Source organism: Engystomops pustulosus, chromosome 4, assembly GCF_040894005.1.
Source record: "Engystomops pustulosus chromosome 4, aEngPut4.maternal, whole genome shotgun sequence".
NCBI lineage: Eukaryota > Metazoa > Chordata > Amphibia > Anura > Leptodactylidae > Engystomops > Engystomops pustulosus.
The window spans coordinates 11,001,253-11,018,244 of NC_092414.1; the positions used below are offsets into that span (position 1 = coordinate 11,001,253).

At 49.7% G+C, this 16,992-nt stretch overlaps 1 protein-coding gene across 1 annotated transcript; it reads left to right on the plus strand.

Moving 5' to 3' along the window:
- Positions 1-6,813: 6,813 nt before the first annotated feature.
- On the plus strand, positions 6,814-16,785 carry LOC140126054 (aldo-keto reductase family 1 member B1-like). Its single transcript, XM_072145120.1, has 10 exons — positions 6,814-6,957; positions 13,441-13,608; positions 13,704-13,820; positions 13,927-14,004; positions 14,464-14,586; positions 14,693-14,799; positions 14,888-14,969; positions 15,094-15,177; positions 16,381-16,463; positions 16,547-16,785. The coding sequence occupies exons 1-10, from the start codon at positions 6,886-6,888 to the stop codon at positions 16,587-16,589; spliced, it is 957 nt and encodes a 318-aa protein (XP_072001221.1). The 5' UTR covers positions 6,814-6,885; the 3' UTR covers positions 16,590-16,785.
- Positions 16,786-16,992: the final 207 nt, after the last annotated feature.

The window sequence follows — 16,992 nt, forward strand, 5'->3', positions numbered from 1 at the left end:
GTCATTAGCAAAGCACAGCGTCACCAATAGTATCCTAAATCCTAAATTCTAAGAGGAAGCTATCAGGCTCCTTTCTATTCACACCATAGTAAGACTTACACATCCTAATCCTAGGTATAAGGAGTGCGGCCCATAGTAGTGCCAAGTAAAGATGGCGTTACTATGAGCAGTGAATCCCACATGTTGTGGTGCCCTGATGGGATTTTTTGCCGCCTTCACATTAGTAGCATAGCCCCCCTACCCAATATGACTGGAATCCCACAATCCGTGCAATAGTCGTACCATATCATCCCCTACCCCATAGTAGTACCATATCCTCCGCTACCCCCATAGTAGTACCATATCCTCCCCTACCCCCATACTATACCATATCCTCCACTACCCTCATAGTATACCATATCCTCCGCTACCCCCATACTATACCATATCCTTCGCTACCCCCATAGTAGTACCATATCCTCCGCTCCCCCCATAGTATTACCATATCCTCCCCTACCCCAATAATAGTACCATATCCTCCGCTACCCCCATAGTAGTACCATATCCTCCGCTACCCCCATAGTACTACCATATCCTCCGCTCCCCCCATAGTATTACCATATCCTCCCCTACCCCAATAATAGTACCATATCCTCCCCTACCCCCATAGTATACCATATCCTCCACTACCCTCATAGTATACCATATCCTCCGCTACCCCCATACTATACCATATCCTTCGCTACCCCCATAGTAGTACCATATCCTCCGCTCCCCCCATAGTATTACCATATCCTCCCCTACCCCAATAGTAGTACCATATCCTCCGCTACCCCCATAGTAGTACCATATCCTCCGCTACCCCCATAGTACTACCATATCCTCCGCTAACCCCATAGTAGAACCATATCCTCCACTACCCCCATAGTAGTACCATATCCTCCCCTACCCCCTTAGTAGTACCATATCCTCCTCTACCCCCATAGTATACCATATCCTCCCCTACCCCCATAGTATACCATATCCTCCGCTAACCCCATAGTAGTACCATATCCTCCACTACCCCCATAGTAGTACCATATCCTCCCCTACCCCCATAGTAGTACCATATCCTCCCCTACCCCCATAGTAGTACCATATCCTCCCCTACCCCCATAGTATACCATATCCTCCACTACCCCCATAGTAGTACCATATCCTCCCCTACCCCCATAGTAGTACCATATCCTCCCCTACCCCCATAGTAGTACCATATCCTCCCCTACCCCCATAGTATACCATATCCTCCACTACCCCCATAGTAGTACCATATCCTCCGCTACCCCCATAGAAGAGCCATATCCTCCACTACCCCCATAGTAGTACCATATCCTCCCCTACCCCCATAGTAGTACCATATCCTCCCCTACCCCCATATTAGTACCATATCCTCTCCTACCCCATAGTAGTACCATATCCTCCGCTACCCCCATAGTAGTACCATATCCTCCGCTACCCCCATAGTAGAGCCATATCCTACACTACCCCCATAGTAGTACCATATCCTCCCCTACCCCCATAGTAGTACCATATCCTCCCCTACCCCCATAGTAGTACCATATCCTCCGCTACCCCCATAGTAGAGCCATATCCTCCGCTACCCCCATAGTAGAGCCATATCCTCCACTACCCCCATAGTAGTACCATATCCTCACCTACCCCCATAGTAGTACCATATCCTCCACTACCCCCATAGTAGTACCATATCCTCACCTACCCCCATAGTAGTACCATATCCTCCCCTACCCCCATAGTATACCATATCCCCACTATCCCCATAGTATACCATATCCCCACTACCCCCATATTATACCATATCCTCCGCTGCCCCCATAGTATACCATATTCTCCGCTACCCCCATAGTAGTACCATATCCACCTCTACCCCCATAGTATACCATATCCTCCGCTACCCCCATAGTAGTACCATATCCTCCGCTACCCCCATAGTAGTACCATATCATCCACTTCCCATATAGTCCCTTATAGTAGTACCATATACTCCCCTAGCCCCCATAGTAGTACCATAACCTTCCCTACTCCCAATTGTAGTGCCATAGCCTCCCCTAGCCGGAACAGTATTACAATAGCATCCATTATCTCCCATAATAGTTCCATAGCCTCCCCTTTCCCACATAGTAATTCCATTTCCTCACCTTACCCCATAGTAGAACTAAATCCTCCCCTAGCCCCAATTGTAATGCCATAGTGTAACATTGCCCCCATAGAAGTGCCATAGCCTCCCCTAACCCTATTGTACTGTCATAGCCTCTCCTAGCCCCATAGTAGTGTCATAACCTCCCCTTGCCCTCCACAGTAGTGTTATAACCTCCATTTGCCCTCATAGTAGTATCATAGCCTCCTCTAGTGACCATAGTACTGCTTTAGCCCGCCAGTAGTGCCATAGTCTCCCATAGCCCCGTAGAAGTGTCACAGCTTCCTGTAGCCACCTGTGTGAAGTTGGCCCCCCCACTTTGTTCAAATCAAACAAAATTGGTGTCAAACGTTTGTGCTACATTTGTGCTGGTTTGTGCAGCAGAAATTTTCGTTTGTGCCGCTATCGTTTTTAAGATTTTAATGAAAGTTTCCAGAGGTTATCAGAGGTCAACCAGCCCCCCCACATTGCCCAAATCAAACAAAACTGGTGCCGAACAATTCTGCTACGTTTGTGCTGGTTTGTGCTGCTCAAATTTTTGTTTGTGCTGCTTTTGTTTTGAATATATGAACAAAAAATTAAAGTTCAAAAGTTCAAGCAGCCCCCCCACATTAACCGAATTTAACAAAACTAGTGTCAAACGTTAGTGCTACGTTTGTGCTGGTTTGTGCAGCAAAAATTTTCGTTTGTGCCTGTATCATTTTTAATATATTCATACTTTTTTGCAGAGGTCATCAGAGTTCATTTCTTCCAAAGTGCAATGTGTTTGCTAGCTCCCCCTGGTGATCAAACCAGGGAAGTGTCACTAAGTTTGTTTTTTACCAGTTCATCCTAAACACCTCAAACACCTGAACATACCTTAAAAATGATAGCGGCACAAACAAAAATTTTTGCTGCACAAACATAGCACTAACGTTTGACACGAGTTTTGTTTGATTCGGTCAATGTGGGGGGGCTGCTTGAACTTTTGAACTTTAATTTTTTGTTCATATATTCAAAACAAAAGCAGCACAAACAAAAATTTGCACAGCACAAACCAGCACAAATGTAGCAGAATTGTTTGGCACCAGTTTTGTTTGATTTGGGCAATGTGGGGGGGCTGGTTGACCTCTGATGACCTCTGGAAACTTTCATTAAAATCTCGAAAACGATGGCGACACAAACAAAAATTTCTGCTGCACAAACCAGCACAAACGTAGCACAAACGTTTGACACCAATTTTGTTTGATTTGAACAAGGTGGGGGGGCCAACTTCACTCAGGTCCTGTAGCCCCCTAGTACTGCCATACCATCCCGAAGCCCCAAGTAATGCCATAGCATTCTGTAGTCCCCTAGTACTGCCATAGCTTGCCCGTAGCCTGCCAGAAGTGCCATAGCCTCCCGTACCCCCCTAGTAGTGCCACAGCTTCCCGTAGCCCCCTAGTACTGCCATAGCTTTTTCGGAGCCTCCTAGTACTACCATAGCCTCCCGTAGCCCCCTAGTACTACCATAGCCTCCCGTAGCCCCCTAGTACTACCATAGCCTCCCGTAGCCCCCTAGTACCACCATAGCCTCCCGTAGCCCCCTACCACAGCCTCCCCTTTCCTTCATTAGTACTGCTATATCCTCCCACAGTCCAGATGGCGGGTATGTATTGTGAAATCTTCTGCAGTTAATTACAATCCTGTTGTGTGACACACCCCAAAATTTATAAGGCGCCCCTGGCAAAGGCGGGAACATCAGGAAAGTTATACTACCCAGGTCATGGCGCAGAATACACACACCTACACCTACTGCAGTGCCACTGTCTACTGAAAATACACGCTTCACTGGGGATATTATTGCTATACTATATATTATTATATACAATATATGGTCACTATAGGGGGCTATGCCAGCATTATATACAGTGTTATGCACCGTACACATTATATATAGGTCAGCGTACGACTAAATATATGAGTAAATTATATTAATATCTAGAATATGCAGAGAGTGTATGAGAAATGAGTGTATGATACAACACAATGGGGCTTATTTACTAGGGGTTGGGGGATCGCACTTTTGTTTTTGGGATTTGCGCGGTTTTGACAGATATTTAACAGGGGTCTGCGCTGGGATTTTGTCACACGCGATCGGATTGTAGCGCGGCTGCGCTGGCTTCCATGTGAGAGAAATTGGGGGTGGATGAGAGATGTGAGTGTATGAGAGATTAGTGCATTGGTGGCGAACCTATGGCACTGGTGCCAGAGGCGGCACTCGGAGCCCTCTCTGTGGGCACCCAGGCCATCACCCCAGAATGAAGTCCACCAGACAGAACGCAAAGAATCTGCCTGCAGAATCTTCCTACAATGATGGCGAATTTGCCCTCCTCTTTTCAACTGTGTTGGTGTCCTTGGGAGGCTGAAGGATTGAAAGTTGTCAATGAACAAGGAGAAATACATTACTGCTTAAATTGCTGCGCTGGCACTTTCCAATAAATAATTGGCTTTTGGTTGAAGTTTGGGCGCTGAGGCTCAAAAAGGTTTGCCATCACTGGATTAGTGTATCATCAGACATAGTGGGGCACAGATCGTGCGCCCAATATCCTGCATGTGTCGCTTCCCCGCTCAGGTCCGACAGAGTTCACTTCTTCCTGGTTCATGTAAGTGCTTGATTTTGCGACACAATTTGAAAGTTAAATCCTGCACTCAGTCAGAATCTGTAGGGTCGTCCGACCGCACTCCCCGAATTTCTGTTGCATGTCGCTTGAGACACAATCCCAGCGCAAACCCCTGTTACATACCTGTCAAAGCTGCCCAAATCCCAAAAACGGCGAACAGTCTGACGAAAGTGCAACCCTTAGTGAATAAGCCCTAGTATATAAGTAAGTGCATGACATAACACTATACACAGGGCCTTGCCTAGTACAAGTTATGTTAGGATGTACAGTAGCTGGCTCATTTTGTTAGCATTTTAAATGAATTAGAAGTGTTTTTTTCTTTTCAGTTTTTGTTATCAGATCCATCTATGCTGTGGACTACGTCGGATTCGGTGGACTATGTTGATGACCTGGAAGTTTTTTTCTATTAAAATGATTAAAGAGAATGTGTCGGGGAGATTTTATTTTATCAGACGGATCACGGCCACAACGGAGGTCTTTGGTATTCGGTACCCCAGTATATGACTGTATTATACATATACACATAGTATAATGTGACTGTATGAGAAGTGAGTGTATGATCAGACATTATACACAGTCCTGTTACTGTGCCCCCTATATACATGCTATCACACCCCTCTATTACCTCCTGTACCCCAGTATATGACTATATTATACTTATACACAGAGTACGAGGTGACTGTATGAGAAGTGAGTGCATGATCAGACACTATACACAGTACTGTCACTGTGCCCCCTATATACATGCTATAACACCCCTATATCACCTCCTGTACCCCAGTATATGACTGTATTATACATATACACAGAGTACGAGGTGACTGTATGAGAAGTGAGTGCATGATCAGACACTATACACAGTACTGTCACTGTGCCCCCTATATACATGCTATCACACCCCTATATCACCTCCTGTAGCCCAGTATATAACTGTATTATACATATACACAGAGTACGAGGTGACTGTATGAGAAGTGAGTGTATGATCAGACACTTTACACAGTCCTGTTACTGAATCCCCTATATTTATGCTATCACACCCCTATATTACCTCCTGTAGCCCAGTATATGACTGTATTATACATATACACATAGTATAATGTGACTGTATGAGAAGTGAGTGTATGATCAGACACTATACACAGTCCTGTTACTGTGCCCCCTATATATATATGCTATCACACCCCTATATTACCTCCTGTAGCCCAGTATATGACTATATTATACTTATACACAGAGTACAAGGTGACTGTATGAGAAGTGAGTGTATGGTCAGACATTATACACAGTCCTGTTACTGTGCCCCCTATATATACATGCTATCACACCCCTATATTACCTCCTGTAGCCCAGTATATGACTATATTATACTTATACACAGAGTACAAGGTGACTGTATGAGAAGTGAGTGTATGGTCAGACATTATACACAGTCCTGTTACTGTGCCCCCTATATACATGCTATCACACCCCTATATTACCTCCTGTAGCCCAGTATATGACTATATTATACTTATACACAGAGTACAAGGTGACTGTATGAGAAGTGAGTGTATGATCAGACACTATACACAGTACTGTCACTGTACCCCCTATATTTATGCTATCACACCCCTATATCACCTCCTGTACCCCAGTATATGACTGTATTATACATATACACATAGTATAATGTGACTGTATGAGAAGTGAGTGTATGATCAGACACTATACACAGTCCTGTTACTGTGCCCCCTATATATATGCCATCACACCCCTATATCACCTCCTGTACCCCAGTATATGACTGTATTACACTTATACACAGAGTACGAGGTGACTGTATGACACCTGCATCAAGTGGGACCCCAGGAGAATCCGGCGCCGGTGGGGTTAACCCCTCGCGCACGGGCCCGCCCCCGCCCGCGCCAGCTCCGTGCTCCCCGCCCAATCCTTCTGCTCCGCCAATCAGCTGCGCCTCACTCCCTGCCGGCGGCCAATCAGCGGCCGTGCCGAGCGCGCGCGGGCTCTTGTGGTGCGGCGCGCAGTCACAGCGGCCGTCAGTCAGTGAGAGACCAGCGGCTGAGGAGGATGAAGGGACCGGAGTTTGCGCTGCTCAACACCGGGGCTAAGATGCCCATCCTCGGCCTGGGGACCTGGAAGGTGAGGCCTCGCTCCCCCTTACCACCCCCTTCTCATAGCGGGTCCTTGCCAGTCCCTGTTCACACTGTGCGGCTTCTACACGTTTCTGCCACGGTGGCGACTTTTATCCACATATACAGTGGATTCACACCTTGGAAAATCTCAAATTCCATGGCAACAGCCAAAAAACAATGAGACCTTGTGTAATCCTGGGGTGGTAGAAGATGTAGCGGGGGTTCAGTGGTGTCTGTACCCCAACATTGTGCGAGAGGTACCAGGGTGTCCTCTACTGCCGCTCCCTGGCCTAAAACACAGGGGTTGTACCCCAACATTGTGCGAGAGGTCCCGGGGTGTCCTCTACTGCTGCCCCCTGGCCTAAAACACAGGGATTGTACCCCAACATTGTGTGAGAGGTACCGGGGTGTCCTCTACTGCCGCCCCCTGGCCTAAAACACAGGGGTTGTACCCCAACATTGTGTGAGAGGTCCCAGGGTGTCCTCTACTGCTGCCCCCTGGCCTAAAACACAGGGGTTGTACCCCAACATTGTGTGAGAGGTCCTGGGGTGTCCTCTACTGCTGCCCCCTGGCCTAAAACACAGGGGTTGTACCCCAACATTGTCCGAGAGGTCCCGGGGTGTCCTCTACTGTGGCCCCCTGGCCTAAAACACAGGGATTGTACCCCAACATTGTGTGAGAGGTCCCGGGGTGTCCTCTACTGCTGCCCCCTGGCCTAAAACACAGGGGTTGTACCCTAACATTGTGCGAGAGGTACTGGGGTGTCCTCTACTGCTGCCCCCTGGCCTAAAACACAGGGGGTTGTACCCCAACATTATGCGAGAGGTCCCGGGGTGTCCTCTACTGCCGCCCCGCTGGCCTAAAACACAGGGGTTGTACCCCAACATTGTGCGAGAGGTCCAGGGGTGTCCTCTACTGCCGCCCCGCTGGCCTAAAACACAGGGATTGTACCCCAACATTGTGTGAGAGGTCCCGGGGTGTCCTCTACTGCCGCCCCCTGGCCTAAAACACAGGGGTTGTACCCCAACATTGTCCGAGAGGTCCCAGGGTGTCCTCTACTGCTGCCCCCTGGCCTAAAACACAGGGGTTGTACCCCAACATTGTGCGAGAGGTCCCGGGGTGTCCTCTACTGCCGCCCCCTGACCTAAAACACAGGGGTTGTACCCCAACATTGTGCGAGAGGTCCTGGGGTGTCCTCTACTGCTGCCCCCTGGCCTAAAACACAGGGGTTGTACCCCAACATTGTGCGAGAGGTACTGGGGTGTCCTCTACTGCTGCCCCCTGGCCTAAAACACAGGGGTTGTACCCCAACATTGTGCGAGAGGTACTGGGGTGTCCTCTACTGCTGCCCCCTGGCCTAAAACACAGGGGGTTGTACCCCAACATTATGCGAGAGGTCCCGGGGTGTCCTCTACTGCCGCCCCGCTGGCCTAAAACACAGGGGTTGTACCCCAACATTGTGCGAGAGGTCCAGGGGTGTCCTCTACTGCCGCCCCGCTGGCCTAAAACACAGGGATTGTACCCCAACATTGTGCGAGAGGTACCGGGGTGTCCTCTACTGCCGCCCCCTGGCCTAAAACACAGGGATTGTACCCCAACATTGTGCGAGAGCTACTGGGGTGTCCTCTACTGCCGCCCCCTGGCCTAAAACACAGGGATTGTACCCCAACATTGTGCGAGAGGTCCCGGGGTGTCCTCCACTGCCGCCCCCTGGCCTAAAACACAGGGGGTTGTACCCCAACATTGTGCGAGAGGTCCCAGGGTGTCCTCCACTGCTGCTCCCGTGGCCTAAAACACAGCGGTTGTACCCTAAATTTCCATATTGGGGGTGTCTCTGATAATATATGTGGTTGGAAGCCTCCGCCCCTCTGTTATTCTTCCTGACAATCCCCTAACATTAGATAATTACCTGCCGTGACCTGGAGGGGACCTCCCCTTGGACCCTGAGGGTTAAAGGGGTCAGTCCATGACCTTAAAGGTGCTGATGGGAGGCGGGTATCTCCTGTTGTGGGGGGGGGGGCGGATTGATCACAATTAATTAACCCTAAGCGATTTCTAGAGGCAGTGTTTGGTATTGCAGCTCCGCTCCATGCACATACAGTGCACATTATCCTGAGCCACAGCTGCTGAACAGGCAGGAGGTGCCGCAGTATGGAGGCCATTGCTATATGGATGCCTATGGGGATTATGGTGGGGTTTAGCTGTCTGTATATCGCCATCACATACCGCAGCGCTGCTATTGTGTCGTACAGATCATCCGGGAGAGTGAGATATAAGGAGGAGATTCTTTGTAGATTGCTGTAAGATCCACCGCCGGATCGGGTGACTGAAACTGGTGGAAGAGACGGCGACTATTATTAGCCGGGGGCTGCTGGGGTATTAATATCGGGCGGAGGATATAGGATCCAGCACAGGTGAGGTCAGGGCGTGACAGGGGGATCACGGTGATGGGTGCCAGAAATCTAAACTTAAAGGGGTAGTCCAAGAATTGCTGCCTCTGGGGCAACCCCTTAAAGCCCCACTAGAGCAGCGTTGTGCACTTGACCACTAAGCCGGTCTCTTGGATTCATCGGATTGAATCAGTGGTCAAGTGCACAGCGTATATGATACCCCCCCGAGTGCTGCTCTGGGGCTTTAGGGGTTACTCCAGAGATAGCATTTCTTGGAATACCCCTTTAAGCTTAGATTTCTAGCATTGGGGATATCGCATACATTACAGTGACTCAGTGGTCAAGTGCACAATTTCCGCAATGTCTCCAAGGCTGCTCTGATTGAGTTTCTGGCATGTCGGGTAGATATTTAAAGGGGTTGTCCTACAGTTGCCTCTCAGTTCGGTTGTATTCAGAAACTCGATGGAACAGGAAGCGGATGGCGCCATTCCCTGCGTGGTGGTCTGGCCAGGAATGGAAGAAAAGGCTGCAGTGACTTTGCTCAGCCACTATATAGAGAACGGCGCTGTCTGCTTCCTCTTATTAGAAGATGCTGAATAATCTATGGGGTCCCCCACCCACTCAACATCCATACTGTGAAGCCCCAAGTGTAGGTGGTGGGATGGTTCATGCATATGGTCCATACAGACCTGTTGTATACCGCTCCTATATCCCCATCCGTTCTGCCTTTTCTCACTTCATCTCATGACCGGGGACTATAAATGCCAAAAAACCACCCGCGGCCCCCGTGCTGCCTGCAGCTTCCTGTCCCTAGTGATAAGGAAGGGGGGATCTAAAATGTATCCGTGTCTGAACATTCCGAGAATCCTGAAATCTCCCGTCAGGATAAACACGGGACACTTACCCCTAGATCCAGGCACCAGGACTGTGGTGGTCACATATGTGGTATCCATGGCCCCTCAGGCTCAGTAGCATCTAGTAGATGTTAGAAGGAAGGAGGCCACGGATAACACGTGTAAGAAGATACCACAATCCCGGTGCCTGGATCTAGGGGTAAGTGTCCCCGGTTCATCATCATTAGATCTCCCTGTGGAGGAGAAGGACCATTCATGTGTGAGAGGTCATCCCGCCCTTTGTCTGCTGTAACAAGTAGTATGTGCATGCACGGGATCTATCAGGGAGCCATATGACAAGTGGACGCTGCAGCTTCTTTACTCTGGCCGAGGAGGGAGACGCTGTCTCTGCAGTCTAAGGCCATGCTTAGGGTATGTTGGACATTCTTCCTGTACTGAACACTGTGCAGGGTCTTGTGCTCACAGCAGCTTAGACATCCATACTGCTGTGTCCTCTGCCTGCAGGGTGCTAGGCATGCAGGGAGGCAGTGATCACATCAGTATAGATGCCCATGCTGCTGTGAGTACAGTTCCCCACGCTCTGTACAATACTCTGTATGCAAGCAGCCCCATGGGGAAACCGTCATCACATCAGTATAGAGGCCTATGCTGCTTTGCATACAGAAACAGCCCTTGAGGTGGCATTGATGCCTCTGCTGCTTTGAGTACAGGTCTTTGTGCTGTGTCCAGGATAATGGTATGATTCCCTTGCTGCTGTGAGTACAGGTCCCTGCGGTGTGTTCAGGCTAGAAGTCCAATGCCTCTGTTGCTGTGAGTACAGGTCCCTGCGCTGTGTTTAGGATGGTAGCACGAGGACCTGTACTCAAAGCAGCAGAGGCATCGGACTACTAGCCTGAACAGTCTGATGCCCCTGCTGCTGTGAGTACAGGTCCCCGCGCTGTGTTCAGGATAGTAGTCTGATGCATCAGCCCGTGGGACCTGTACTCACAGCAGCAGTGTTCAGGATAGTAGTCTGATGCCTCTGCTGCTGTGAGTACAGGTCCCCGCACTGTGTTCAGGATAGTCCGATCCCTCTGCTGCTTTGAGTACAGGTCCTCGTGCTACCATCCTAAACACAGCGCAGGGACCTGTACTCACAGCAGCAGGGGCAGCGGACTATCCTGAACACAGTGCGGGGACCTGTACTCACAGCAGCAGAGGCATCAGACTACTATCCTGAACACTGCTGCTGTGAGTACAGGTCCCACGGGCTGATGCATCAGACTACTATCCTCAACACAGCACTTGGGACCTGTACTCACAGCAGCAGGGGCATCAGACTGTGTTCAGGCTAGTAGTCTGATGCCCCTGCTGCTGTGAGTACAGGTCCTTACGCTGTGTTCAGGATGGTAGTCTGATGCCCCTGCTGCTGTGAGTACAGGTCCTTACGCTGTGTTCAGGATGGTAGTCTGATGCCGCTGCTGCTGTGAGTACAGGTCCTTGCGCTGTGTTCAGGATGGTAGTCCGATGCCCCTGCTGCTGTGAGTACAGGTCCTTGCGCTGTGTTCAGGATGGTAGTCCGATGCCCCTGCTGCTGTGAGTACAGGTCCTCGCACGGGCCGGTTCAGCAGGGCGATACCAGACTGTGCAGTGGAGTTTTTCGTGGTGTAATTGCATCACAGAATCTTTTTGATAATTTTCGGTAAAGGAATTTGCACACTATGGCGGTTTGTTCCTGAGACGTGTATAGTGCGCGCATCTGACGTCACAGGCCGGGAGGGGCAGCCGCGCTCTGATACATAACCAGCAGCCGCAGGCTACACGACACTGGACACTTCACAGGATCGGGGCGAGAGCGAAACATCCGGCGTGAAGGGAAGATTCTCCACGGAACTAATTGTCTTATGTCTTATGGCAGATAAAGACACAATGAGCGGAGTGCGGCTGCGAGTTTGGGGGAGGGGCTGGGGGGCAACTTATAAAACTTTCTCAAACTTTTCTTGAATTGGAGTCTGCCGGAAATATCGGACACGTTGGGATCTCCGGGCCATGTGGTTCATTGACGTTGTAATGGAGAGACCCGAGTAATCGCAGCCACGTGGTGTGGTGCGCCGCGCTCCGGAGACACTCGCCTCTTTGTTGTTGTCGCTTTTTGAAGTCCTAAGACTTGATCCGCTCCGGTTCCACACAGAACCTTCGCCCCCAGCCATAAAGAGTAACCTATGGACAGCACCTATAGAAACTATTTACAGCCCAATAAAATCTCCTCCTGCTGCACGGGAGTTCATTGTGCTGGTGTCCTCACACTGCTGTGCCCTCCGCAATGACCAGCTCCCTTTTAAGCGTCCACTTTGCTCTCCAAAGCCTCTCCCTTCTGGTTGAATAAAGTGCACAGCAGTGTGAGGACATCCCCCGTCCCCAGTGCCCTAATACTAGATTGAAAAGTTTGTCTTCAAAGCTGCATCTGCACCCTGCTGTGCTCTTGGCTCTCTGCACTGAACTGCCACACAACCCCATTCTCTGCTCTGAGTGAAAGCTGTCAGCTGGCTTCTGATTGGATGCTACAACAGTTGTGCAAGGGGGTTGTGATGCAATTCACTGCAGAGAGCAAAGCAGTGTGAGGGGACACTTAAGTGCACACTGTACAGCTACCACCCTGCAATACAAAACCTCACACTGCTGTGCTCTTAGCTCTCTGGATTGAACTGACTCACGACCCCCTACTGTCTTCACATTTGGCACAGATCTGTTCTCAGAGAGCACAGCAGTGTGAGGACCTGCCTTTAGTGTACTGGTTAAAGCTGCGGCCTTGCATTGTAAGTCCTCACACTGCTGTGCTCTTGGCTCTCTGCATTGAACTGCCTCACAACCCTACAGTCTGCTCTGAGTAAAAGGCTTCTGATTGCACTGCTTCACAACTGTTGTAACATCTACAGAGCACAGCAGTGTGAGGACCTGCCTTTAGTGTAATGTATTGTAAGTCCTCACACTGCTGTGCTCTTGAGCTCTGAGCTGCCTTTCTGAGTGAAAAGTACAACAGACCATCTGTCGCTGTGCAACTCAATGCAGAGCGCTAAGAGCACAGCAGTGTGAGGTGTGTAAGCTCTGAGTAGCACCATGTAAAGGCTCCATCGTTTTTTAGGATCATCTCTGGAATTCCCCCTTTAAATTTGCAAGTCCTCCTGCTGCACGGGAGTCCTAGAGCTGGCCCCCAGCAGGATGCATGATGGGTAGTAAATATTCCTCCATATTGTTTTCTCCGGCAGTCGGAGCCCGGGAAGGTGACGGCGGCGGTGACCAAGGCGCTGGACGTGGGCTACAGGCACCTGGACTGCGCCTTCGTCTACCAGAACGAGAACGAGGTGGGCGAGGGCATCCAGCAGAAGATCAAGGAGGGCGTCCTGAAGAGGGAGGAGCTCTTCGTCACCAGCAAGGTAATGATCCATCAGCGCCACCACTATCCGCGTGGTCGTGTGAGGTACTGCACGTAGGGAGAGATCGGGTCTCACTGTGTTTCATGTTCTCGTAGCTGTGGTCGACCTTCCACGACAAGTCTCTGGTCAGAGGAGCCCTGGAGAAGACCCTCGCCCTGCTGAAGCTAGACTACCTGGACCTCTACCTGATCCACTGGCCCACAGGATTCAAGGTACTGGAGCGGGAGGGGGGACCCGATGGGTGGTCAGATATTCTGGATTATCAGATGACACCAGCAATAGGACGTGCACTGAACTGCGGATGTTTCCCTCACACAGGCTGGAGACGCCTTCTTCCCCACCGATGAGGAGGGGCTGGTGATACCCAGTGACACCTGCTTCCTGAACACCTGGGAGGTAGGTCACCCCCTACATTATGTGTACTCCTTACTTCTGATGGGGACCTAGAACCCGGGCTTGCCGCATAGACATGATGGGAACCTGGAACCCGGGCTTGCCGCATAGTCAGGATGGGGACCTAGAACCCGGGCATACCGCATAGACAGGATGGGAACCTAGAACCCGGGCTTGCCGCATAGACAGGATGGGAACCTGGAACCCGGGCTTGCCGCATAGTCAGGATGGGGACCTAGAACCCGGGCATACCGCATAGACAGGATGGGAACCTGGAACCCGGGCTTGCCGCATAGACAGGATGGGAACCTGGAACCCGGGCTTGCCGCATAGACAGGATGGGAACCTAGAACCCGGGCTTGCCGCATAGTCAAACCCCCACCAAACTAACATGTGGATGGGGCAGCGACGCAGGTTGTATTTGTTGGAGCCCCCCCTTTAGTGTCGCCTCTCTGTGGTCAGGGCATGGAGGAGCTCGTGGACGCTGGATTGGTGAAGGCCATTGGGGTCTCAAACTTCAACCACAGCCAAATGGAGCAGCTGCTGAACAAGCAGGGACTGAAGTACAAGCCGGCCGTCAACCAGGTGAGCGGAGGACAAGGAGCAATAAGGTTGAATGTAAACAATCCCTTTAAGGGAGGGTTAGACTTATTGTAACGGCGCCCCCTAATGTCTCCAACTTATCTTCCAGATTGAATGTCACCCGTACCTGACCCAGAACAAGCTCATCGAGTATTGTCAATCCAAAGGCGTCGTCGTCACCGCGTACAGCCCCCTGGGATCACCCGACCGGCCCTGGTCAGTACCCGAGTCATCCCAGAGGATTGGGTGCTCTGTATCCGATACATGTTCAGGTCTCTGCACTTTAACCTTTTGTTTCTTTTAGGGCCAAACCAGAGGACCCCTCCCTCCTAGATGAACCCAAAATCAAAGACCTCGCTACCAGACACAAAAAGACTGCAGCCCAGGTAAGTCGGGAAGGGTAGGTGGTCCGACTGTTCTGTTCAGGGGTGGAGTGTGCACAATTATATAATGATCACACCCCAGTCTCAGTATTATATAATAGGATGGCTCTACAATCTGTCCCAACAGGTCCTGATCCGCTTCCATATACAGAGGAACGTTGTAGTCATCCCCAAATCTGTCACCGCAGCCCGTATAGAGGAGAACTTCCAGGTATGAGAGGACTGACAGCAGAATAGTGAGTGCAGCTCTGGAGTATAATACAGGATGTAACTCAGGATCAGTACAGGATAAGTAATGTCATGTATGTACACAGTGACTGCACCAGCAGCAGAATAGTGAGTGCAGCTCTGGGGTATAATACAGGATGTAACTCAGGATCAGTACAGGATAAGTAATGTCATGTATGTACACAGTGACTGCACCAGCAGCAGAATAGTGAGTGCAGCTCTGGTGTATAATACAGGATGTAACTCAGGATCAGTACAGGATAAGTAATGTCATGTATGTACACAGTGACTGCACCAGCAGCAGAATAGTGAGTGCAGCTCTGGGGTATAATACAGGATGTAACTCAGGATCAGTACAGGATAAGTAATGTCATGTATGTACACAGTGACTGCACCAGCAGCAGAATAGTGAGTGCAGCTCTGGGGTATAATACAGGATGTAACTCAGGATCAGTACAGGATAAGTAATGTCATGTATGTACACAGTGACTGCACCAGCAGCAGAATAGTGAGTGCAGCTCTGGGGTATAATACAGGATGTAACTCAGGATCAGTACAGGATAAGTAATGTCATGTATGTACACAGTGACTGCACCAGCAGCAGAATAGTGAGTGCAGCTCTGGAGTATAATACAGGATGTAACTCAGGATCAGTACAGGATAAGTAATGTCATGTATGTACACAGTGACTGCACCAGCAGCAGAATAGTGAGTGCAGCTCTGGGGTATAATACAGGATGTAACTCAGGATCAGTACAGGATAAGTAATGTCATGTATGTACACAGTGACTGCACCAGCAGCAGAATAGTGAGTGCAGCTCTGGGGTATAATACAGGATGTAACTCAGGATCAGTACAGGATAAGTAATGTCATGTATGTACACAGTGACTGCACCAGCAGCAGAATAGTGAGTGCAGCTCTGGGGTATAATACAGGATGTAACTCAGGATCAGTACAGGATAAGTAATGTCATGTATGTACACAGTGACTGCACCAGCAGCAGAATAGTGAGTGCAGCTCTGGGGTATAATACAGGATGTAACTCGGGATCAGTACAGGATAAGTAATGTCATGTATGTACAGTGACTGCACCAGCAGCAGAATAGTGAGTGCAGCTCTGGAGGATGTAGCACATGTGGTGTTACTCTCCTTGTAGACTGAATTCTGTCATTTTTCTCTCTTCAGGTGTTTGACTTTGAATTGAGCCCGGAGGAGATGAAGGATATTTCCAGCTTTGATCGGGGTTGGAGAGTCTGCGCTTTGTCCTCGTAAGTATAACAAACACTTATCCTAGGCCTGTAGTGACGATTGGTGGGGAATCTATATGATAAAACTTCTCTCTCTCCCTCAGAGCCAGAAAACACAAGGATTATCCCTTCGATGCAGAATACTGAGCGCAGGCGTCTCCTCTTCCAGCTGTCTTGGGCCGTTCATGTTTCCCTTTTCTAGTTGTTACATTGTATTGTTTTTCTAGATATAAAGCTCATCCCAAACATCCGGAAACTGATGTATCAGGATATTTCCTGTTATTCCACACTCCAGTAACCAATGCCACATGCAGAGTATTCAATAAACCAGTGTTCTTAATGGGCTGAGTCTCTGGTTACATCCTGTATTATACTCCAGAGCTGCACTCACTATTCTGCTGCTGGTGCAGTCACTGTGTACATACATGACATTACTTATCCTGTATTATACTCCAGAGCTGCACTCACTATTCTGCTGCTGGTGCAGTCACTGTGTACATACATGACATTACTTATCCTGTACTGATCCTGAGTTACATCCTGTATTATA

What these genes read in the sequence shown, in the direction of transcription:
- LOC140126054 (XM_072145120.1), top strand. Translation starts at nt 6,886, where the DNA reads ATGAAGGGACCGGAGTTTGCGCTGCTCAACACCGGGGCTAAGATGCCC. An exon ending in TCGGCCTGGGGACCTGGAAG is followed by an intron (nt 6,958 to 13,440) that starts GTGAGGCCTCGC and finishes TTTCTCCGGCAG; the next exon opens with TCGGAGCCCGGGAAGGTGAC. An exon ending in ACAAAAAGACTGCAGCCCAG is followed by an intron (nt 14,970 to 15,093) that starts GTAAGTCGGGAA and finishes CTGTCCCAACAG; the next exon opens with GTCCTGATCCGCTTCCATAT.